Genomic DNA, 22,861 nt, shown 5'->3' with positions numbered 1-22,861 from the left:
CCCCTTATTGTTGTGATCTTTCATCTATACCCTTAAGTAAAGTGGAACAGGTTAAGGTTCGTGGCATAATAACACTTCATTAAATGCACAATAGTATTTAACATGTTAAAAATATTGGATTAAAATATTCACACATAATCTAACATTTTTAAAATATACTGGATTTTATTATACAAAAGTACAATTAGTACAATAATATACTAATTTATTTTCATTTAATTTTAAGTAAAATTAAAAATGTTTTCTTCTCATAATGCAAAATCATATTACTGTGAACACCTACCTAATGCATCATTCAATATAAGTTAACCACAAAGAGCCACTTCACTTAATTTTTCATCATGCATCTTACATTTTCATGTCCTTACTCTTTCATAGAGAAGATCATAATGGCCACTTAATAAAAAAGACTCTCACGTTTTTAATGCAGCAATAACTGATCACATGCTTTCACACGTGAATACAACCAAAATAAACAGTAGGAAATATTTTGAGTTGAATTACATCATTATTTACAAAAAATCTGTAATTTCTTCAAGAAATAAAGTATACTTTGAACATAATAACTCTGCAAAAAACCCTTCCTACTCCTTTTAAAGTTACATACAAATAATTTTTCTACCAACTTTAGTTGTTGCTTTTTTTTCCTTTTTTTTGAGACAGAGTTACGCTCTTGTTGCCCAGGCTGGAGTGCAGTGGCGCAATCTCGGCTCACCACAACCTCCACCTCCCAGGTTCAAGCAATTCTCCTGCCTCAGCCTCCCGAGTAGCTGGAATTACAGGCATACACCACCCTACGTGGCTAATTTTGTATTTTTAGGAGAGCTGCGGTTTCTCCATGTTGGTCAGGCTGGTCTCAAACTCCTGACCTCAGGTGATTCACCCACCTCAGCCGCCCAAAGTGCTGGATTACAGATGTGAGCCACTGCATTCAGCCCCAACTTTAGTTTTATTTTCTATACTCAGCACTCTGATTTAGTATATCTGAAGTGTCAGTGCCTTATATATTTGTACTGTAAATTCTCTGACATTTATACAGATTTAATTTTGGTTAAATATTTTCATTTTTACTGCATCTGCAAAAATATATTTTAGTATGAACTCTGGTGTCTTCTAAGCTGTACTTTTTGAAAAAGTGTTTAAAATTTATTAAATTTGCAAGGTTTTTCTTCAATATAAATTCCCTGATGTTGAACAAACTTTGAGCAACTACTTCAGAGTTTTCTTCTAGTACAAAATATGTACAATAAAATCTGTGATACAAATAAAGGTACTACAACCCTCTTCACATTTGTAATGTTCATCTTCAAAATAAATACCTTCTTCACTTTAAAGGTTTGTATTTCCTGAAAGATCTTTTGATGGTAATTGCACTTATATTCCTTTTATTAAGTATGAACTCTCCAGTGGTAAGATGTGAATAGATATTAATGGCTTTTTCATGGTCTTTATATTTGTACAATTTTTCTCAAGTATAAATGCTCTCCTGTGCAATAAGGTGTGAGCATTCGTTAAAAGTTTTGCCATTGTTCACACTTGTAGTTTTCTTCAGCATGAACTATCTTACCTATAATCAAGTGTGACAACCATTTAAAGGCTTTGTCACATTCTTTACATTTCTAGGATTTCTCACCAGTATGATTTTTTATGTTTAAAAAAGTTTTAGTTGTTGTCAAAAGCACTGTCACATCTTTCAAGTTTGTAGAGTTTCTTTTCAGTATGAATTATCTTTTTTTTTTTTTTTTTTTCTTCCTGAGACAGAGTGTTACTCTTTACTCTTGTTGCCCAGGCTGGAGTGCAATGGCACGATCTCGGCTCACTGCAACCTCTGCCTCCCGGGTTCAAGCAATTCTTCTGCCTCAGCCTCCCAAGTAGCTGGGATTACAGGCATGCACCACCACGCCTGGCTAATTTTGTATTTTTAGTAGAGACGGGATTTCACCATGTTGGTCAGGCTGGTCTCGAACACTCGACCTCATGTGATTCACCCGTCTCAGCCTCCCAAAGTGCTGGGATTACAGGCGTGAGCCACTACACCCAGCCCATGAATTATTTTATGTCTGGTAAGCATTGAGGACTTCGTTGAAGGCTTTGCCATATTCTTCACATTCATAGGGTTCCTCTTCAGTATGAATTTTCTTATGTTTAGTAAGAATTCAGGACTGGTTAAAGGCTTTGCCACATCTTCACATTTGTAGCGTTTCTCTCCAGTATGAATTACTTTGTTCAATAAGGTTTGAGGACTGGTTGAAAGTTTTGCTGTATTCTTCACAGTTGTAGGGTTTCTCTCCAGTATGAATTACTTTATGTTTAGTAAGAGTTGAAGACTGGCTAAAGGCTTTATCACATTCTAGATATGTGTAAGATGTATCTCCAATATGAGTTATCTTATGTTTAGTAAGGTTTGAGAATTGGTTAAAAGCTTTGCCACATTTTTCACATTTGTAGGGTTTCTCTCCAGAATGAATTACCTTATGTGCAGTAAGTTTTGGGGACCGGTTAAAGGCTTTGCCACATTCTTCACATTTGTAGGGTTTCTCTCCAGTATGAATTATCTTATGTGCAGTAAGGTTTGAGGACTCATTAAAAGCTTTGCCACATTGTTCACATTTGTAGGGTTTCTCTCCAGTATGAATTCTTTTATGTTTAGTAAGGGTCGAGGACCAATTAAAGCCTTTGCCACATTCTTCACATTTGTAGAACTTCTCTCCGGTATGAATTATCTTATGTTTAGTAAGGTATGAGAATCGGTAAAAAGCTTTGCCACATTCTTCACATTTGTAAGGTTTCTCTCCAGCATGAATTATCTTATGTGTAGTAAGGGTTGAGGATTGGTTAAAAGCTTTGCCACATTCTTCACATTTGTAGGGTTTCTCACCAGTATGAATAATCTTATGTGTAGTAAGGTGTGAGGACCGGTTAAAAGCTCTGCCACATTCTTCACATCTGTAGGGTTTCTCTCCAGTATGAATTCTTTTATGTGTAGTAAGGTGTGAAGACCGGTTAAAGGTTTTGCCACATTCTTCACATCTGTAGGGTTTCTCTCCAGTATGAATTATCTTATGTGTAGTAAGGGTTGAGGACTGCTTAAAAGCTTTGCCACATTCTTCACATTTGTAGGGTTTCTCTCCAGTATGAATTCTTCTGTGTCTAGTAAGGGTTGAGAACCAGTTAAAGACTTTACCACATTCTTCACATTGGTAAGAATTTTCCCTAATATGAATTCTTTTATGTTGAGTTAGGTGTAAAAGCATGCAAAACGATTTGTCACATTTTTTACATTTGAAAGGCTTCTTTCCTGTATGTCTTATCTTATGTATATTTGAATTTGAAAATGTATAAAAGACGTTCACATATTTATCACATTGAAATATTTCACTCTGGGTAGTTGTCAAACACTGGTTTAGTTCATTATAACATTCTTTGTGCAGATTACACTCATCCACACTTTTACAGTCTGTTCTTAACTGTAAATCTTCATGTCCACCTTTTCCATATCTTCTCAATATGACTTCTTGGAAAGAATCTTTTATGCCCTGCTCTGGCCAAAGGTCTTGGGCAAAATGAGAATATATAACTGAAAGAAATAAAAATAACAAATTACTCCATTTACTAGACTCAGATGAATATGCTTTACAAATGTAACCCATAAAATTATACAAACTACATAAACAAGATGGCAAAGCAAAAGAACAAAGGCCCTAATTTTTTTTTTTTTTTTGAGACGGAGTCTCATTCTGTAGCCCAGGATGGAGTGCAATGGCATGATCTCGGCTCACTGCAACCTCTGTCTCCCAGGCTCAAGCTGTTCTCCTGCCCCAGTCTCCAAAGTAGCTGGGATTACAGGCACGCGCCACCATGCCCAGCCAATTTTTGTATTTTTAGTAGAGATGGGGTTTTGCCATGTTAGCCAGTCTGGTCTTGAACTCCTGACCTCAGGTGATGCGTCCACTTCAGCCTCCCAAAGTGCTGGGATTACCGCACTTTGGCGCACTGGCCACCATGCCTGGCCCAAAGACCCTAATTTTTTATGGACATGTAAATGTAACAAAAACATACAACAAAAATACATCTGAGGAAAATGTATAAATAAGTTACATGTGTGAAATGCCCCAGCTGAGCACAACATAGAGTGACATAGAAGAAAAAGAAAAGTCTGTTACATTTACCCAACACAGCTCTTCCTGCTCCCCAATATAACCGTGCCTTTCGAAGTAAACTGCCAAGGTTTGGTTTCTTCTTTAAAAGACAATTAAAATACTGGCACATACATCTTTATTACTTGCTTCTAGGGTCCTGTCTAGACACTGGTTTCTGTCTCCCATGGACATATACTGCTGAAAGAAACTGGTATACTTTGGAATGACAGTTTAAGTCTGCTGAGACCATAGCTAAATGTTACAGCAGCAGAGAGGCTGCAGTTCCACACACAGAAAACAGGTGTAGCAAGTTCTTACTATTAAGAAGAACCAAAAATAAACCAGGCGTGGTGGTTCACGCCTGTAATTCCAGCACTTTGGGAGGCTGAGGCTGGTGGATCACTTGAGGTCACAAGTTTGAGACCAACCTGACCAACATGGTGAAACTCCATCTCTACTTAAAAAAAAAAAAAAGGAGCCAGGTGTGAGAGTGTGCACCTGTATTCCCAGCTACTTGGGAGGCTGAGGCGGGAGAATCGCTTGAACCCAGGAGGTGCAGGGTGCAGGGAGCCAAGATTGCGCCACTGCACTCCAGTCTGGGAGACAGAGCAAGACTCTGTCTCAAAAAAAACTAAAAAAAGAAGAAACACAAACTCCTTTAATTAAAAAATAAACACAAAATTGTAGATAAGACACATAATAGGAACATGTTTGAGAGACTCCCAGGATCTCTATAATCAAGACAATTGTTCAGACTATGCCAGGACAAAGCTACATTATAAAGATTGTGACAGGTAGCATTTTTTAATGTCCAAATTTCAATCAAAGATTACAAATGCATACAAAATAAGGCAATATGGTTTTATCAAAAATGTTATAAAGTTTCAGAGAGAAACCATAAAAAATGTATGTATTAATTTTAAAAATTGAAAACAAATTGAATACTCAGTGAGTGAAACAGAAAATGAGAACTACAGTGAGAACTACAGAAAATCAGAAAAATGAGGGTAAGAACAAAAATATGTAAAATATCAGAAAAACAGAAATTATGACAGCAAAAAATATCAAAAAGACTAACTGAAAAATCCTGAAAGAAAAAAATGACATAAAAAATGAAGAAGCTCAAAAAACAAACTAGGATATACACAAAGATACTTATAACAAACATATATGTAAGCACAATTTCAAAAGTCACATGCAAAAACAGCCTCTTGGAAACTGCAAGATAAAAGTGATGTATCATTTGCAAGCAAAGTCTTATGAGATAGCCAGTGAATTGTCAACAAAAATTTTGCAGGCCAGAAGGGTACTGTCTGATATAGTCAAAGTCCTGAAAAAAATAACTATCAAGTGAGTAAAATACCATCAGCAAATATGTCCTGCTGAATAAAAAAAACAAAACCTTCAAAAATAACCAAATTCTGAAAAAGTGTATTGGCACTCCATATGCTCTACATATAAAAGGTGCTAAAAGCAGTTGCTTCTACTGAAAATAACATTATTCAATGAAACAACACATAGTCATAGAAAAATACATTATTTTCTGGAAAAGATATCCACAAACACAAAAATTGAATTTTTAAGAATTATTATAATGGTACAGAAAACATTTTTAATTATTCTCTAAAATTTGAAAATTAAAAGCATAGAAATCATTATAAACATCTTGTTAGTGAATATACAACATTAAAAAATATAATTCAAACATCAATGAAAACTTTGAGGGCAGATGTAATGAGAAAAAACATTTGCATGCAACTGAAGTTTTTTTCTTTTTACCAGACTGAAATATATTGTTGTATCTTTTAGAGGTGTTATGTAATCCCCAAGATAGCACAAAGAATATATTTGTATAGATACATAAAACAAAATAAGAAAGAAGTAAACATATATCAACAAAAAAATAAAAAAGACACAAATTAAGAGAGAAAATGAGGCCCGGCACAGTGGCTTACGCCTGTAATCCCAGCACTTTGGGAGGCCGAGACGGGCGGATCACGAGGTCCAGAGTTCAAGACCATTCTGGCTAACATGGTGAAACCCTATCTCTACTAAAAATACAAAAAAATTAGCAGGGCATGGTGGCGGGCGCCTGTATTCCCAGCTACTCGGGAGGCTGAGGCAGGAGAATGGCATGAACCCGGGAGGTGGAGCTGGCAGTGAACCGAGATCTGGCCACTGCATTCTAGCCTGGGCGACAGAGCGAGACTCCGTCTCAAAAAAAAAAAAAAGAGAATGAGAGACAAAGATACAAGAATCAAACAACAAAATAACATTAATAAGTCTGTTTCAGAGTTTATATATATACACATACATATATATAACTAACTTTCCAATCAAGAGACATACGTTCAATAAAGTGATTTATTAAAAAAATTTTGGGGCCAGGCACGGTGGCTCACACCAGTAATCCCAGCACTTTGGGAGGCCAAGGCAGGCGGATCACGAGGTGAGGAGATTGAGACCATCCTGGCTAACACAGAGAAACCCCCTCTCTACTACAAATACAAAAAATTAGCCGGACGTGGTGGTGGGCACCTGTAGTCCCAGCTACTCGGGAGGCTGAGATAGGAAAATGGCGTGAACCCGGGAGGTGGAGCTTGCAGTGAGCCGAGATCGCGCCACTGCACTCCGGCCTGGGAGACAGAGGGAGACTCCATCTAAAAAAAAAAAAAAAAAAATGTGTCTGGGTGCGGTGGCTCAAGCCTGTAATCCCAGCACTTTCAGAGGCCAAGATGGGCAGATCACCTGAGGTCAGGAGTTTGAGACCAGCCTGGCCTACATGGTGAAACACCATCTCTAACAAAAATACAAAAATTAGCTGGGTGTGGTGGTACCCACCTGTAATCCCAGCTATTCGGGAGGCTGAGACAGGAGAATCACTTGAACCTGGAAGGCGGAAGTTACAGTGAGCTAAGATCATGCCATTGCACTCCAGCTTGGAGGACATAGTGAGACTTTGTCTCAAAAATAAAAATAAAAATAAAAAACCAATGTAGAAAATAACCTATATGTGATAGTCCGTTCTCAATTCTAAGTGCGTTTTAAGCAGGTTACATGGAAATAAAGTGATAAAGCAGCAGAGTGTACTGAGTCACCAGCTACCTCCTTACTGCCTTCTCTTTTACCCAGCAGCCAGGCACCAATGGGTCAGGGCCCTTGCAACTACCCCCTCCCCATCCCACTAAAAAATTTAGGTTAATTTGCAACATAGATAATTGTACCCTTTCTTATCAGCTAAGTGCAGCCACTAGGGCCACAAGTCAAATGTCTGAAGAGTTCTGAACAGTTGCGATGCATTTTGGGCTGCAACAAAATGCAACAAGACAACTCAAAAGGAAACACCTAAAGCCCTTGCCAATAGGTGACATCTGGGAAGATTGTGGCCCCCTAGTAGTCAGTCTATGAGGAACTGGGGGAGGGGCCTGTGCGCTAAGAGACAAATTGTTTGCTGAAACTGTGCTGTGTGTGCCTGCATGCCAGACACTCAATCTTGCAAGACTGTCATTAAGTCTCATTTTTGCTGTTCTCCAGGTCTCTGAGTCCATTCTTTGGGTTTGGATGTGTGAGTTGGTTTCTCACACCAAGATCCAACTTGCCTTTCTACAACAGTCAGCTAAAATCTAATGATAAAAAAGGACTGAAAGTGGCAAGATGGATTTAGACATTCCATACAAATATTAACCAAATGAGAGCTGAAGAGGCCAAAATAATATTACATAAGCTACATCTTAAGTCAAAAACTGTCACATTTTATAAAATATACTTTAAGTCAAAACTGCAAAGAGACAAAGAAGGACATTAAACAATAATACGTTCATTTACTGGGAGCCTATGTATATATATGTGTTTGTGTGTGTTTGTATCTCACGTTAAGTTTCCAGATATATATAGCAAATATTTACAGAATGGAAAAAACACCTAGACAGTAATATAATTATGGTAGGACATTTCAATACCCAACTTTCTGTAATAAAAATAATACAAGACAGAATATTAGTAAGTGAAGAGAGGACTTGAAGGCAGTATAAAACAATTATTTCTAACAGAGGTATAGAGAAGACGCCTCAACAATATCAGGATGCATGCCCTTCTCAATAGCTCATACAACATTCTCCTTGATAGACCACCTGGTAGGCAAAAAAAGAAGTGCTAACAAATTTTTTAAAACTGAAAATTTATGAATTACATTCTATGACCAAAATGAAATGAGTATAAAACAGGCAAAACCTGAAAAATTTACAACTATATAGATATTAAACACACTCTACAGCATGCTCCTGTTCAAAGGCTGAAATAATATTTTGAAGATGTCCACACTGCTCAATGTAATACAGAGATTTAATGCAATTTTTTTTAAATTTCTCATTGCATTTTTGAGGAAATAGAAACAGCAACTCCAAAAGTAGTATACGGACTCTCAAAAGACAATAAAGTACCCAAAGTCTTCAAAAAAAAAAAGGGAACAATGTTGAAGTCATTATAGTTCCTGATTTCAAAATACATTACAAAGTTACAGAATAAAAACAATTTGGTATGAGTACAATGGCTAAAAAGTAGACTAATAGGCCGGGCATGGTGGCTCACGCCTGTAATTCCAGGACTTTGGGGGCCAAGGCAGGTGGATCACAAGGTTAAGAGATTGAGACCATCCTGGCCAACATGGTGAAACCTTGTCTCTACTAAAAATAAAAAAATTAGCTGGGCTTGGTGGCATGAGCCTGTAGTCCCAGCTACTCAAGAGGCTGAGGCAGGAGAATCGCTTGAACCGGGAAGCAGGGGTTGCAGTCAGCCAAGATCGCGCCCCTGCCCTCCAGCCTGGGTGACAAAGCGAGACTCTGTCTCAAAAAAAAGTGAACTAATAAAATAGAAGTTAGCACATATATAAATGTTCACATGGATGGCCATATGAAGTTATTTGCCTACCCATAATTATTGCAGCATTGTTACTGAAAGCCAATAGGTAAAAGGAATGCAAATTTCTGTCTCCAAATTATTCAGTAGATATAATTTAAAATATAAAAATATTGGAATATCACCTAGGACTTAAAAAGCCAAAAATATTCTAACAACTATAAAGATAAACCTTGATGACATTATGCAAAATGAAATGAGTCAGCCACAAAAAGAGACTGTAGGAGATATATGAAGCAGTTATACTCTTAGAAAAAGAAAACAGAGTGGTGTTTGCAAAGTGCCAGAAAATCAGAAAAATTGGTTCTTGTTTAATGTGTATTGAGATTTAGCTTTGCAACATATAAATGTTCTAGAGATAAGTTGCATAACATTGTCATATAATTAATAAGACTAAACAGCATATTTTATTTTTTTCAAAGATGGAATCTTGCTCTAGGATGGAGTGCATTGGCGTGATCTCAGCTCACTGCAACCTCCACCTCCCAGGTTCAAGTGAGTCTCCTGCCTCAGCTTCCTGAGTAGCGAGACTACAGGCACCACCATGCCTGGGTAATTTTTGTATTTTTAGTAGAGACAGGGTTTCACCATGTTAGCCAGGCTGGTCTCGAACTCCTGACCTCAGGCAATCCGCCAGCCTTGTCTCCCAAAGACCTGGGATTACAAGCGTGAGCCATTGCACCTGGCCTAAACAGCATATTTAAAAATGTTTGATAATAAATTTTGATATGTGGTTCTGACAAGTAAAAATAAATACCTAAAAAAGATACAAAGTTATGATAATTTGTATATAATCTTCAAATCCAAGAGTGTTTCTCCCACACAAAAATAATATAGGTTCACAATAGATATTGAAATTAGGAGATGACTGCTCACCTAGACAAGACTGAACAACCATTTACAACAAACCTACATAACAAATACATGTCATAAAAAATACAGAGATAATATTTATACAGGGAAACAAACAGAGATAATTACATTGGCAATAGACATATGGCTGATTTGTATTTGATTCTGCTCCAAACTGCCTTAAATTGCACAGAGTTAAACATTGTCATACACAATTATAATATAAACAAAAACATCAAAACACACTTAACTGGTGTGAAGTGGCATACCCTAAAATATATAACATAAAAATATAAAATCGCAAAACAAAAGAAAAATATGGAATGTAAAACTTATTGGACACCATCAAGTACATCAATATATTCATGAAATAAATCTTAGAAGATGAATATAGGGAAAAAGTAATACAGAGGTAAATTAAAGAAAAAGAAAGCTGAGAACTTCCCAAATTTTGATGTAATAAAAAAATTCTAACCAATAATACTCAATTCAAAGTAATTTTCCTTGAAAAACAAAATAAAAATAAAGACTTTCCTAAATTAAATTTCAGGGTGTTCATTACAACTAGCACAGTCCTACAAGAAATGGTACATGGTAGCCAGACACAGTGGCTCATGCCTGTAATTCTACAGCTTTAGGAAGCCAAGGTAGTCAGATCTCCTGAGACCAGGAGTTCAAGATCCAGTCTGAGAAACACATACTCTGCACATAAACAAACACAAATGCTAAAATGAATCCATTATGTTGAAAAATAAAATGATGCTAGATGTCATCATAAAACCATATGTAAATATAAAGCTCTCTATTAAATGTAAATATACAGACAGAATTTTTTACTATCATAATAATGGTACATAAAACCATTAAGGTTCTGTAGATATCCTGCCTCAGTCTCAGATGCCCACCACCACACCCAGCTAATTTTTGTATTTTTATAGAGACGGAGTTTCACCATGTTGCCAGGCTGGTCTCAAACTCCTGACCTCAGGTGATCCATCCACCTCAGCCTCCCACAGTGCTGTGATTACAGGTGTGAGCCACCATGCCTGGCCTTATTTTTTTAACTTTAAGATGTTTTATGTAATCTCCATTTTAAGATAATTACAATATACTTCAAGATGATTACATATTTATAGAAAGTATGCAAATCAAAATGAAAAAATAAAGCATGTAACAATAAAGTTAAAATAAACAAAAATTAAGGTAGTAAAACAGGAAATGAGAAAAAACTTATCTACAAGAAACACATAAAACAGGAACAATGAGGTAGTTTCTGCAGATCAACAGACTTAGTCTTTCCCCCTGCTGGCTCTGAGCAATCCGGGCAGTACAGATGTACGGAATTTCCCCCAGTGCAGCACAGCCACTCCACCAAGGGGCAGCCAGAGTGCTTTGTTAAGTGGTTCCCAGATCTCACACATCCTGACTGGGTGAGACCCCCCGCAACAGACATCATCAGATAACTTATAAAGGAGTGTTCCCACTGTCATCGGGTCATTCCCCTTCTGGGACAAAGATCCCAGAGGAAGGAGCAAGCAGTCATCTCTGCTATTCTGCAGGCTCCACTGGTTGACACCTCCAGGTGTGGGAGAAACCCAGGCAAATAGGGTCTGAAGTAGATCCCAAGCAAATCACAGCAGTGCTACAGAAAAGTGGCCTGATGGTTAGAGAAACAAACAAACAGAGGCCGGGTGCGGTGGTTCACGCCTGTAATCCCAGCACTTTAAGAGGCCGAGGCGGGAAGATCATGAGGTCAGCAGATCGACACCATCCTGACTAACACGGTGAAACCCTGTCTCTACTAAAAATACAAAAAATTAGCCAGGCATGGTGGTGGGTGCCTGTAGTTACAGCTACTCGGAAGGCTGAGGCAGGAGAACGGCGTGAACCTGGGAGGCAAAGCTTGCAGTGAGCCGAGATCGCACCACTGCACTCCAGCCTGGGCAACAGAGCGAGACTCCATCTCAAACAAAAAAAAAGAAAAAAGAAAAAAAGAAAACCAAACAAACAGAAAGCAACACCAAAAACAGCACAAACAAAAAAGTCCCCGCAAGAATCCCATCCAAAGGTCAGCAGCCTCAAAGATGCAAGCTAGAAAATCTCACAAAGATGAAAAGAATAAATCAAAAAATGCTGAAAACTTAAAAAGCCAGAGTGCCGCCTCTTCACCAAATGATCCCAGCTAGCATATCTCCAGCAAAGGCACAGAACTGGGCAGAGGCTGAGGTGGATACATTGACAAAAGTAGGCTTCAGAAGGTGGTTAATGATGAACTTTGCTGAACTAATGGAGTATGTTCTAACCCAATGCAAAGAAGCTAACAACCATGAAAAACATGACAGGAGCTGTTAACCAAAACAACCAATTTAGAGAGGAACATAAATGACCTGATGGAACTGAAAAACACAACATCAGAACTTCACAGTGCAACCACAAGTATCAATAACCATGTAGACCAAGCTGAGGAAGGAACTTCAGAGTTTGAAGACTATCTTGCTGAAATAAAACAGGCAGACAAGATTGAAGAAAAAAGAACAGGAATGAAAGAAAGCTCCGAGGTCTATGAGATTATATAAAAAGACTGAACCTATGACTGACTGGGGTACCTTGGATAGGGAGAATGGAACCAAGTTAGAAAACATCCTTTAGGATATCATCCAGAACTTTTCCAACATAACAAGAAAGGCCAACATTCAAAATCAAAAAATCCAGAAAACCCCAGTAAGATACTCCATGAGAAGATCATCCCCAAGACACAAAATCATCAGATTCTTCAAGACTGAAATTCAGGAATAAATGATAAGGCAGCCAGAGAGAAAGGCCACATCACCTACAGACAAAAGTTGGTCAGACTAACAACAGACCTTTAAGCAGAAACCCTACAAGTCGTAAGAGATTGGGGGCCACTACTCAACATTCTTAAAGAAAAGAATTTCCAGACAAGAATATCCAGGAAAACTAAGCTTCATAAATAAAGGAGGATTACAATCATTTTCAGACAAGCAAATGCTGAGGGAATTCATCACCACCAGGCCTGCCTTGCAAGAGCTCCTGAGAGAAGGGTTAAACATGGAAAGAGAAAAAAACCATTACTAGCCACTGCAAAAACACACTGAAGTACAAAGACCAATGACACTATGAAAAAACTACATCAAAGAGTCTTCAAAATAACCAGCTAGCACCATGAAAACAGGATCAAATTCACACATAGCAATATTAACCTTAAACTTTTTTTTTTTTTTTTTAGATGGAGTCTTGTTCTGTCACCCAGGCTGGAGTGCAGTGCACAATCTTGGCTAACTGCAACATCTGCCTCCCAGGTTCAAGCAATTCTGCCTCAGCCTCCCGAGCAGCTGGGATTACAGATGTGCACCACTATGACAGGCTAATTTTTATATTTTTAGTAGAGGTGGGGTTTTGCCATGTTGGCCAGGCTGGTCCTGAACTCCTGACCTCAGGTGATTCACCTGCCTCAGCCTCCCAAAGTGCTGGGATTACAGGCATAAGCCACCGTGCCTGGCCTAATCTTAAATTTAAATGGGCTAAATGCCCTCATTAAAAGACACCTAATGTCAAGCTGGTTAAAGAGTCAAGACCCATTGGTGTGCCATATTCAAGAAACCCATCTCACATGCAAAGACACACACAGGCTTAAAATAAAGGAATGGAGGAAAATTCATCAAGCAAATAAAAGAAAAAAAGAGGAGTTGCAATTGTAGTTTCTAACAAAATAGACTTTAAACCAACAAAGATCAAAACAGAAAAAGAAGGGCATTATATAATGCTAAAGGAATCAATTCAAGGAGCACGCAGATTTATAAAACACATTCTTAGAGACTTACACAAAGGGACTTAAACAAACTCCCACACAATAATAGTGGGAGACTTTAACACCCTACTGCCAATATTAGACCAATAATTGAGACAGAAAAGTAACAAAGATATTCAGGACTTGAACTCAGCTTTGGGTCAAATGGACCTGACAGATATCTACAGAACTTTCCAGCCAAGAACAACACAATACACATTCTCCTAAGTGCCACATGGCACTTACTTTAAAACTGATCACATAATTGGAAGGAACACTCCTTAGCAAATGCAAAACAACTGAAATCCTAACAGTCTCTCAGACCACAGTGTAATCAAATTGGAACTTGAGAGTAAGAAACTCACTCAAAACTACACAAGTACATGGAAATTGAACAACCTGCTCCTGAATGACTTCTGGGTAAATAATAAAATTAAATCAGAAACCAAGAAATTATTTGAAACCAATGAGAACAAAGAGACTATGTACTGGAATCTCTAGAACACAGCTAAAGCAGTGTTAAGGGGAAAATTTATACCACTACATAGCCACGTCGAAAAGCTGGAAAAGATCTCAAATTGACACCCTAACATCACAACTAAAAGAACAAGAGAACCAAGAGCAAACAAACCCCAAAGCTAACAGAAGACAAGAAATAACCAGAATCCGAGTGAAACTGAGATAGAGAAAGAGACAGAGATAGAGACAAAAAACCCTTCAAAAAATCAGTGAATCCAGGAGCTATTTTTAAAAAAACATTAATAAAATAGATAGAACACTAGCTAGAGTAATGGAGAACAAAAGAGAGAAGAAGAAATAGATACAATACAAAATGATAAAGAAGATACCACCACTGACCCCACAGAAATATGAACCATCAGAAAATATTATAAACACCTCTATGCACATAAACTGAAAAATCTAGAAGAAATAGATAAATTACTGGACACACACACCCTCCCAAGACCGAACCAGGGAAAATTTGAATCCCTGAATAGACCAATAACAAGTTCTCAAGTTGAGCAAGTAATAAATAGCCTACAAACTAAAAATGCCCAGGGGCAGATGGATTTACAGCTGAATTCTACCAGAGGTACAAAGAGGAGTTGGTACCATTTCTTCTGAAACTATTCCAAATGATAGAAAAAGAGGGACTTCACTCTAACTCATTTTATAAGATCAGCATCATTCTGGTACCAAGGTCTGGCAAAGATATAACAACAACAACAACAACAACAAGAAACTTCAAGCCAATATCTCTGATAAACATTGATGCAAAAATTCTCAATAAAATACTGGCAAACCAAATCTAGCAGCACATCAAAAAGCTTATGCACCGCAATCAAGTCAGCTTCATCCCTGGGATGCGAGGCTTTTTCAACATAAACAAATCAATAAATATAATTCATCATATAAACAGAACTAAAACCAAAATCCTTATGTTTATCTCAATAGATGCAGAAAAGGTCTTTGATCAAATTCAACATACCTTCATGTTAAAAATGCTCAATAAACTAGGTATTTATGGAACATACCTCAAAATAATAAGAGTCATTTATGACAAACCCACAGCCAATATCATACTGAAAGGGCAAAAGCTGGAAGCATTCCCCTTGAAAACTGGCACAACAAGAATGCCCTCTCTCACCACTCTTATCCAACAGAGTATTGGAAGTTCTGGCCAGGAAAATCAGGCAAGAAAAATAAATAAGGGGTATTCAAATAGGAAGTCAAACTGTCTGTTTCCAGATGACATGATACCATATCTAGAATGCCCCAGTGTCAGCCCAAAAGCTTCTTCAGCTGATAAGATGCTTCATCAAAGTCTCAGGATACAAAATCGATGTGCAAAAATTACAAGCATTTTAATACATTAACAATAAACAAGCAGAGAGCCATATCATGAATGAACTTCCATCCACAATTGCTACAAAAAAGAATAAAATATCTAGGAATAGAGCTAACAAGGGAAGTGAAGGACCTCTTTAGGAAGAACACAAACCACTGCTCAAGAAAATCAGAGAGGACACAAATAAATGGAAAAGATAGAAAGAATCAATATTGTAAAAACAGTCATACTGCCAAAAGTAATTCAATGCTTATCCCACTAAACTATTACTGACATCTTTCACAGAATTAGAAAAAACTATTTTAAAATTCATATGGAACCCAAAAGACCCCATATAGTCAAGACAATTCTAAGCAAAAAGAACAAAGCTGGAGGCATCATGCTATCTGACTTCAAACTATACCACAAGGCTATAGTAACCAAAACAGCCTGGTACTGGTATAAAAACATACACATAGACCAATGAAAAAGAATGCAGAACTCATAAATGACTGCTTATCTACAACCATCTAATCTTTGAAAAATCTGACAAAAACAAGCAATGAGGAACAAACTCCCTATTTAATGAATGGTGTTGGGAGAACCAGCTAGCCATATGCAGAAAACTGCAATGGGAACCCTTCCTTACACCTGTACAAAAATTAACTCAAGATGGATTAAAGACTTAAATGTGAAACCCAAAACTATAAAAACCCTAGAAGAAAATCTAGGCAATACCATTCAGGACATAGGCATGGATAAAGATTTCATCATGAAAACGTCAAAAGCAACTGCAACAAAAGCAAAACTTGACAAATAGAATCTAATTAAACTAAAAACCTTCTCCACAACAACAACAAAAAAACTATCAACAGAGTGAACAGAATCGGAGAACATTTTTGCAAACTATTCATCTGACAAACGTTAATATCCAGAGTCTAAAAGGAACTTAAGGAAATTTATAAGAATAAAACAAACAACCCCATTAAAAAGTGGGCAAAGAACATGGACACTTCTCAAAAGAATACATTTATATGGCCAAAAAGCAAACAAAGCTCAACATCAGGGATCATTAGAGAAATGTAAATCAAAACCAGAATTAGATACCATCTTATGCCAGTAAGAATAATGATTATTAAAAAGTCAAGAAACAACAGATGCTGGTGAGGCTGTGGAGAAACAGAAATACTTTTACACTGTCAGTGGGAACGTAAGTTAGTTCAATCATTGTGGAAGACAGTATGGGAATTCCTCAAGGACCTAGAACCAGAAATACCATTTGACCCAGCAATCCCATTACTGGATATATACCTAAAGGAATATAAATAATTATATTATAAAGGTATGTGGATGTGTATGTTCATTGCAGCACTATTTACAATAGGAAAGACATGGAATCAACCCACACACCCATCAATAGTAGACTGGATAAAGAAAATGTGGTACATATACACTATGGAATACTATGCAACCATAAAAAAGAATAAGATCGTGTACTTTGCAAAGGCATGGATGGAGCTGAAAACCATTATCCTCAGCAAACTAATGCAGGAACACAAAACCAAAAACCACATGTTCTCACTCATAAGTGGGAACTGAACAATAAGAACACATGGGCCAGGCACAGTGGCTCATACCTGTAATCCCAGCACTTTGGGAGGCTAAGGTGGGCAGATCACGAGGTCAGGAGATCAAGACCATCCTGGCCAACATGGTGAAACCCCATCTCTACTAAAAATACAAAAATTAGCTGAGCATTATTAGGTGCGTGCCTGTAATCCCAGCTACTTGGGAGGCTGAGGCAGGAGAATCGCTTGAACCAGGGGGTCGGAGGTTGCACTGAGCTGAGATCATGCCATAGCACTCCAGCCTGGCGACAGAGGGAGACTCTGTCTCAAAAACAAAAAAACAAACATGGACACACAGAGGGGAACAACATACACTGGAACCTGTCAGAGTGGGGGAAACAGCATCAAGAAAAATAGCCAATGCATGCAGGGTTTAATACCTAAGTGATGGATTGATAGGTGCAGTAAACCACTATGGGACATGTTTACCTATGTAACAAACTTGTAAATCCTATACATGTATCCCAGAATACACAAAAAATAATATTTTTTAAAAAACAATAACAATGAAACTGGTAATAGTAACTTTATTTCTTTAAGCAATCATTTTAAATATAAATTAATTAAACTACTTAATAAAAAAATGTAATCCCAGGACTTTGGGAGGCCCAGGGGGGCTGATCACTTTAACTCAGGAGTCTGAGACCAGACTGTACAACATGGCAAAACTCTGTCCCTACTAAAACAAAAACAATAAAACAAGCTGGGCATGACGGCACATATTTGCAGCCCAGCTACTTGAGAAGCTGAGATGAGATCATCTGAGTTTGGGAGGTTGAGGCTGCATTGAGCTGTAATCATGCCACTGCAAACTAGCTTGGTTGACAGAGTGAGACTCTATCTCAAAAATAAATAAATTTATAAAAAGAAAAAGAAATAAGATGCCTGAGTAGTTTAAGTAAAAAAGCATACAATATGCTGTCTATAACAGACTCATTTTAGCATTGAGTCAAATAGGCTGAAAGTAACAGAATGAAAAGAATCTATATTCCATGCAAAGAGTAATCATAATTGGGTGAGGTGATAGTAATTATATTGAATATAATATGCTTTAAGTCAAGTACTAACATGAGACAAACACTGATATTATATAATAGCCAAATGGGTCAAGAATCTATAACTATCATATCTATCTATTTATGTTTACACGTGTGTGTGTGTGTGTGTGTATATATACATCAGGACTCCAAAATATATAAAGCATATTTTGGCAAAGGTAAAGCAAGAAATACATAGCAACATAATAATTGTAGACATCAAGATCCCATTTGCAATAATAAATAAAAATTTAGATAAAAGATCAATTAAAAAAACAGCATTATAGACTGTATTAACTATTTTGCATATAGACAAATACCTGAGAGTGGATAAATTATAAAGTAAAAAGGTTTATTTGGCTTACAATTTGGCAGACTGTATAAATAGTGTGTGCCAGTCAGTATCTGCTTCTGGTGAGGGTCTCAGGAAACTTACAATCTTAGTGGAAGACAGAGTAGCTGGACATATCACATGGTAAGAGACAGAGCAAGTGTGAGGTGGAGACAGGTTATTTTAATGAACGAGCTCTCATTTGAATTAATGTAGTAAAAACTTTCTGATTACTAAAAGGATGGTGCCATGGCATTTATGAGAATTTGTCCCTATGACCAAAACACCTCCTACCAGGTTCCACATCCAATATTGAGTATTAAGTTGCAGCATGAGCCTTGCAGAACATGGACATCCAAGCCATACCACAGACCAACCAGGCTTAACAGCATGTACAAAATTGTCCAGTTAAAAGCAAGAGAATATACAATATTTTTATCTGGACATGATATATTCTGTTAGGACACATAAAAAGTCTTATTAAAGAATACCACCTGGGAGTAGTGGCTGATACATCTAATCCCAACAGTTTGGAAGATGAAGGTGGGAGGATCACTTGGGACCAGAAGTTTGATACTAGACTGGATAACATAATGAGACTGGGTCACTACAAATAATCAAAAAATTAGCGAGGCATGGTAGTGCATGTCTGTAGTCTCAGCTACTCAGGAAGAAGAAAAGATCACTTAAGTGCAAATATGTGCTGAGGTTGCAGTGAGCCAAAATTATGCCACTATACTCCAGCCTGGGTGACGGAGTATGATCCTGTTTCAAAACAACAATAAATATAAGACGACCAAAATCATACACTGTGTGTTTTCTGACCAAAACTGAATGAAACTAAAAATTAAAAGCAAAAGTAGGCCGGGTGTGGTGGCTCACACCTGTAATGCCAGCACTTTGGAAGGCAGAGGTGGGCAGATCACCTGATGTCAGGAGTTCAAGACCAACCTGGCTAACATAGTGAAACCCTGTCTCTACAAAAATACAAAAATTAGCCAGGCATAATGGTGGGTGCCTGTAATCCCAGCTACTCAGGAGGCTGAGGCGGGAGAATTGCTTGAACCCAGGAGGCAGAGGTTGCAGTGAGCCAAGATCGTACCATTGCACCCCAGCCTGGGCGACAGAGTGAGACTCGGTCTCAAAAAAAAGCAAAACTAAAACTGTCAAATCCAATAATATATTAAAAAACAAAAAACAAAGAAACAAAAAACACATGGGCCGAGTGTAGTGGCTCACGGCTGTAATACTAACACTTTGAGAGGCCAAGGCAAGAAAATTGCATGAAACTAAGGCCAAGAGTGGTGGCTCATGCCTGTAATCCCAGCATTTTGGGAGGCCAAGGTGGGCGGAACACTTGAGGTCAGGAGTTCGAGACCAGCCTGGCCAACATGGTGAAGCCCCATCTCTACTAAAAATATAAAAGTTAGCCGGGTGTGGTTGCAGGCACCTGTAATCCCAGCTACTCAGGAGGATGAGGCAGGAGAATTCCTTGAACCCAGGAGGCAGAGGTTGCAGGGAGCCAAGACCATGCCATTGCACTCCAGCCTGGATGACAGAGTGAGACTCCATCTCAAATGAATCAATCAGTCAATCAATCAAACACACTCTTCAGCTCAAGGTTCAAAAAAGTTTAATTTAGTTGTCAATACAACCTACAGTGGTGAACAAATTCAATATTATCTCTATAAAAATCACAGTAACACACTTTTATCACACAAATATTGTTTAAAATTTTTAAATTTGATTATGAACTATAGCCAAACACCCATGAAAAAGAATAAACAGGCATTAAACTTCCTGATTTTTAAACATATTAGGCAAGGTGCAGTGGCTCACACCTGTAATCCCAGCACTTTGTGAGGCCAAGGTGGATGGATCACCTAAACTCAGGAGATCGAGACCAGCCTGGTCAACACTGTGAAACGCTGTCTCTACTAAAATACAAAAATTAGCCACGCATGGTGGCGAATGCCTGTAATCTCAGCTACTCGGGGGGCTGAGGCAGAAGAAGCGCTGAAATCCAGGAGGAGGAGGCTGCAGTGAGCTGACTGAGCCACTGCACTCCAGCCTGGGTGACAGAGCCAGATTCCATCTCAAAAATAATAACAATAAAAAATTAAAAGCTACATTAACAAAAACAGTGTAATATTGACACAAAGGCAGATAAACAGATGAAAGAACAGAATACAGAGCCCAGAAATGAAACCTTTTGTAAATAATCAAATGATCTACAAAGCTGCCAAGAGTAAACAATAAAGATAACCTTTTCAAAAAATAATGTTAAAAACTAAATATCAATACTGATAAAATAAGGTTGGATCATTTCTTTGAACCATATACAAAAACATTTTAAGTAAAATACTTAGACATACAAAAACTAATAAGTCTCTTAGAAAAAAATAGAAAGAAAACGGGACATTGGTCTTGGCACCATTTTCTTAGATAAGACACTAAATGCATGAGCAACAACAAAAAAAATTATACTATACTTCAAAATTTCTGCACATTAAAACAAAACATTTAACTGAGTGAAAATGCCTCCTAGAAAATGGATAAGAATATTTCCATATTACATGTGATAGTTAATATTCAAATATATATAAAACTCTTAAAACTAAGTTAAATAACTTGATTTGAAAATTAACAACTGAACTAAATTTTTATCATAAAAGATACACAAATGAAAAAAGCATTTGAAATGACATGCAAAATTAGTAATTTGTAGAGAAACACATAAAAAAACAATGAAAAATGAAATCATGTCATACCCACTACAATGACCACTATAAATTATTTAAAAACACCAAATCTGTTGATGATGCAATGAAAATAAAACTTATGTTGATTGTTGGTAGAAAACAAAGATGCAGTCATTATTTTTGAATGTTATGTTTCTCAAATAATTAAAAATGGAATTATCATCAAATACAGGAATCCTGTTTAGCAATTTAAAATATGTAACACATGGAAGACGTATTTGAACATCTATGTTTATTGTACTAGTATTCACAGAAGCTAAAAGGCTGAAGCAACCCAGTTGTCTCTTGATTTATAAACACATCAAAAATGTAACATGTGTACAGTGAAATATTATTCAGTCTTAAAAAAGAAAATCTTGCCAAGCGGTATGACTCACACCTGTAATCCTAGCACTTTGGGAGGCCGAGGTTGGCAGATCACCTGAGGGTCAGGAGTTCGAGACCAGCCTGGCCAACATGGTGAAACTCTGTCTCTACTAAAAATACAAAAAATTAGCCGGGCATGGTGGCACACGCCTGTAGTCCCAGTTACTCGGGAGGCTGAGGCAGGAGAATTGCTTGAACCCGGGAGGCAGAGGTTGCAGTGAGCCGAGACTACGTCATTGCACTCCAGCCTGGGCAACAGGAGACTCCGTCTCAAAAATAAAAAAGAGAAAAAGAAAAAAAAGAAAATCTTGTCACATTTTAAGATAAACTTTGAGAATATTATGTCACCTGAAATAAGCCAGTAACGAAAAGATGGCTACAGTGTGATTCCACTTATATGAGATATCTTTTTTTTTTTTTTTTTTTTTTGAGACGGAGTCTCGCTGTGTCGCCCAGGCTGGAGTGCAGTGGCCGGATCTCAGCTCACTGCAAGCTCCGCCTCCCGGGTTTAGGCCATTCTCCTGCCTCAGCCTCCCGAGTAGCTGGGACTACAGGCGCCTGCCACCTCGCCCGGCTAGTTTTTTGTATTTTTTAGTAGAGACGGGGTTTCACCGTGTTAGCCAGGATGGTCTCGATCTCCTGACCTCGTGATCCGCCCGTCTCGGCCTCCCAAAGTGCTGGGATTACAGGCTTGAGCCACCGCGCCCGGCCTATGAGATATCTTAATTAGTCTTACTCATAAAAACAGAAAGAGGAAGGGTGTTTGTCAAGGGCTGGAAAGAGGGTAAAATGGGATGTTGTTATTTAATGGTATTGAGTTTCAGTTTCACAAAATGTAAATATCTAAAAGTCTTTTGCATAACAATGTGAATATCATTAACATGACTGCCTGAAATGTAGAGTTGTGTTTTTTTTTCTTTTTTGGAGACAGAGTCTCATTCTGTCAAAAAGCTGGAGTGTGGTGGTACAATTATGGCTCACTTGAGCCTCAAACTCTGAGGCTCAAGTAACCCTTCCACCTCAATCTTGCAAGTAGCCTGAACCACAGATGCACAACACCATGCCTGGCTATTTTTTAAAAACATCTTGAAAAACATATGTCCATATTTTCCCAGACTGATCTCAAACTTTTGAGCTCAAATAATTCTGGATTACAGATGTGAGCCACCACCATGTCGGGCCCTAAAATGTACACT

General features: G+C 37.7%; 1 protein-coding gene across 7 annotated transcripts in view; it reads right to left on the bottom strand.

Moving 5' to 3' along the window:
- Positions 1-332: 332 nt before the first annotated feature.
- The window catches only part of LOC102134786 (uncharacterized), a 40,327-nt gene continuing 17,798 nt past the window's right edge, over positions 333-22,861 (bottom strand). For all 7 annotated transcript variants that reach the window (XM_015440424.4, XM_015440425.4, XM_074026581.1 and 4 more), the window contains one exon: positions 333-3,577. In XM_015440424.4, the coding sequence (XP_015295910.1) occupies positions 2,187-3,577 (1,391 nt within the window). In that variant the 3' untranslated portion in view covers positions 333-2,186. The remainder of the gene's footprint in view (positions 3,578-22,861) is intronic.

The sequence above is a fragment of the Macaca fascicularis genome, chromosome 19 (assembly GCF_037993035.2).
Source record: "Macaca fascicularis isolate 582-1 chromosome 19, T2T-MFA8v1.1".
Classification (NCBI taxonomy): Eukaryota; Metazoa; Chordata; class Mammalia; order Primates; family Cercopithecidae; genus Macaca; species Macaca fascicularis.
This window is presented reverse-complemented; position numbering and strand designations above follow the sequence as displayed.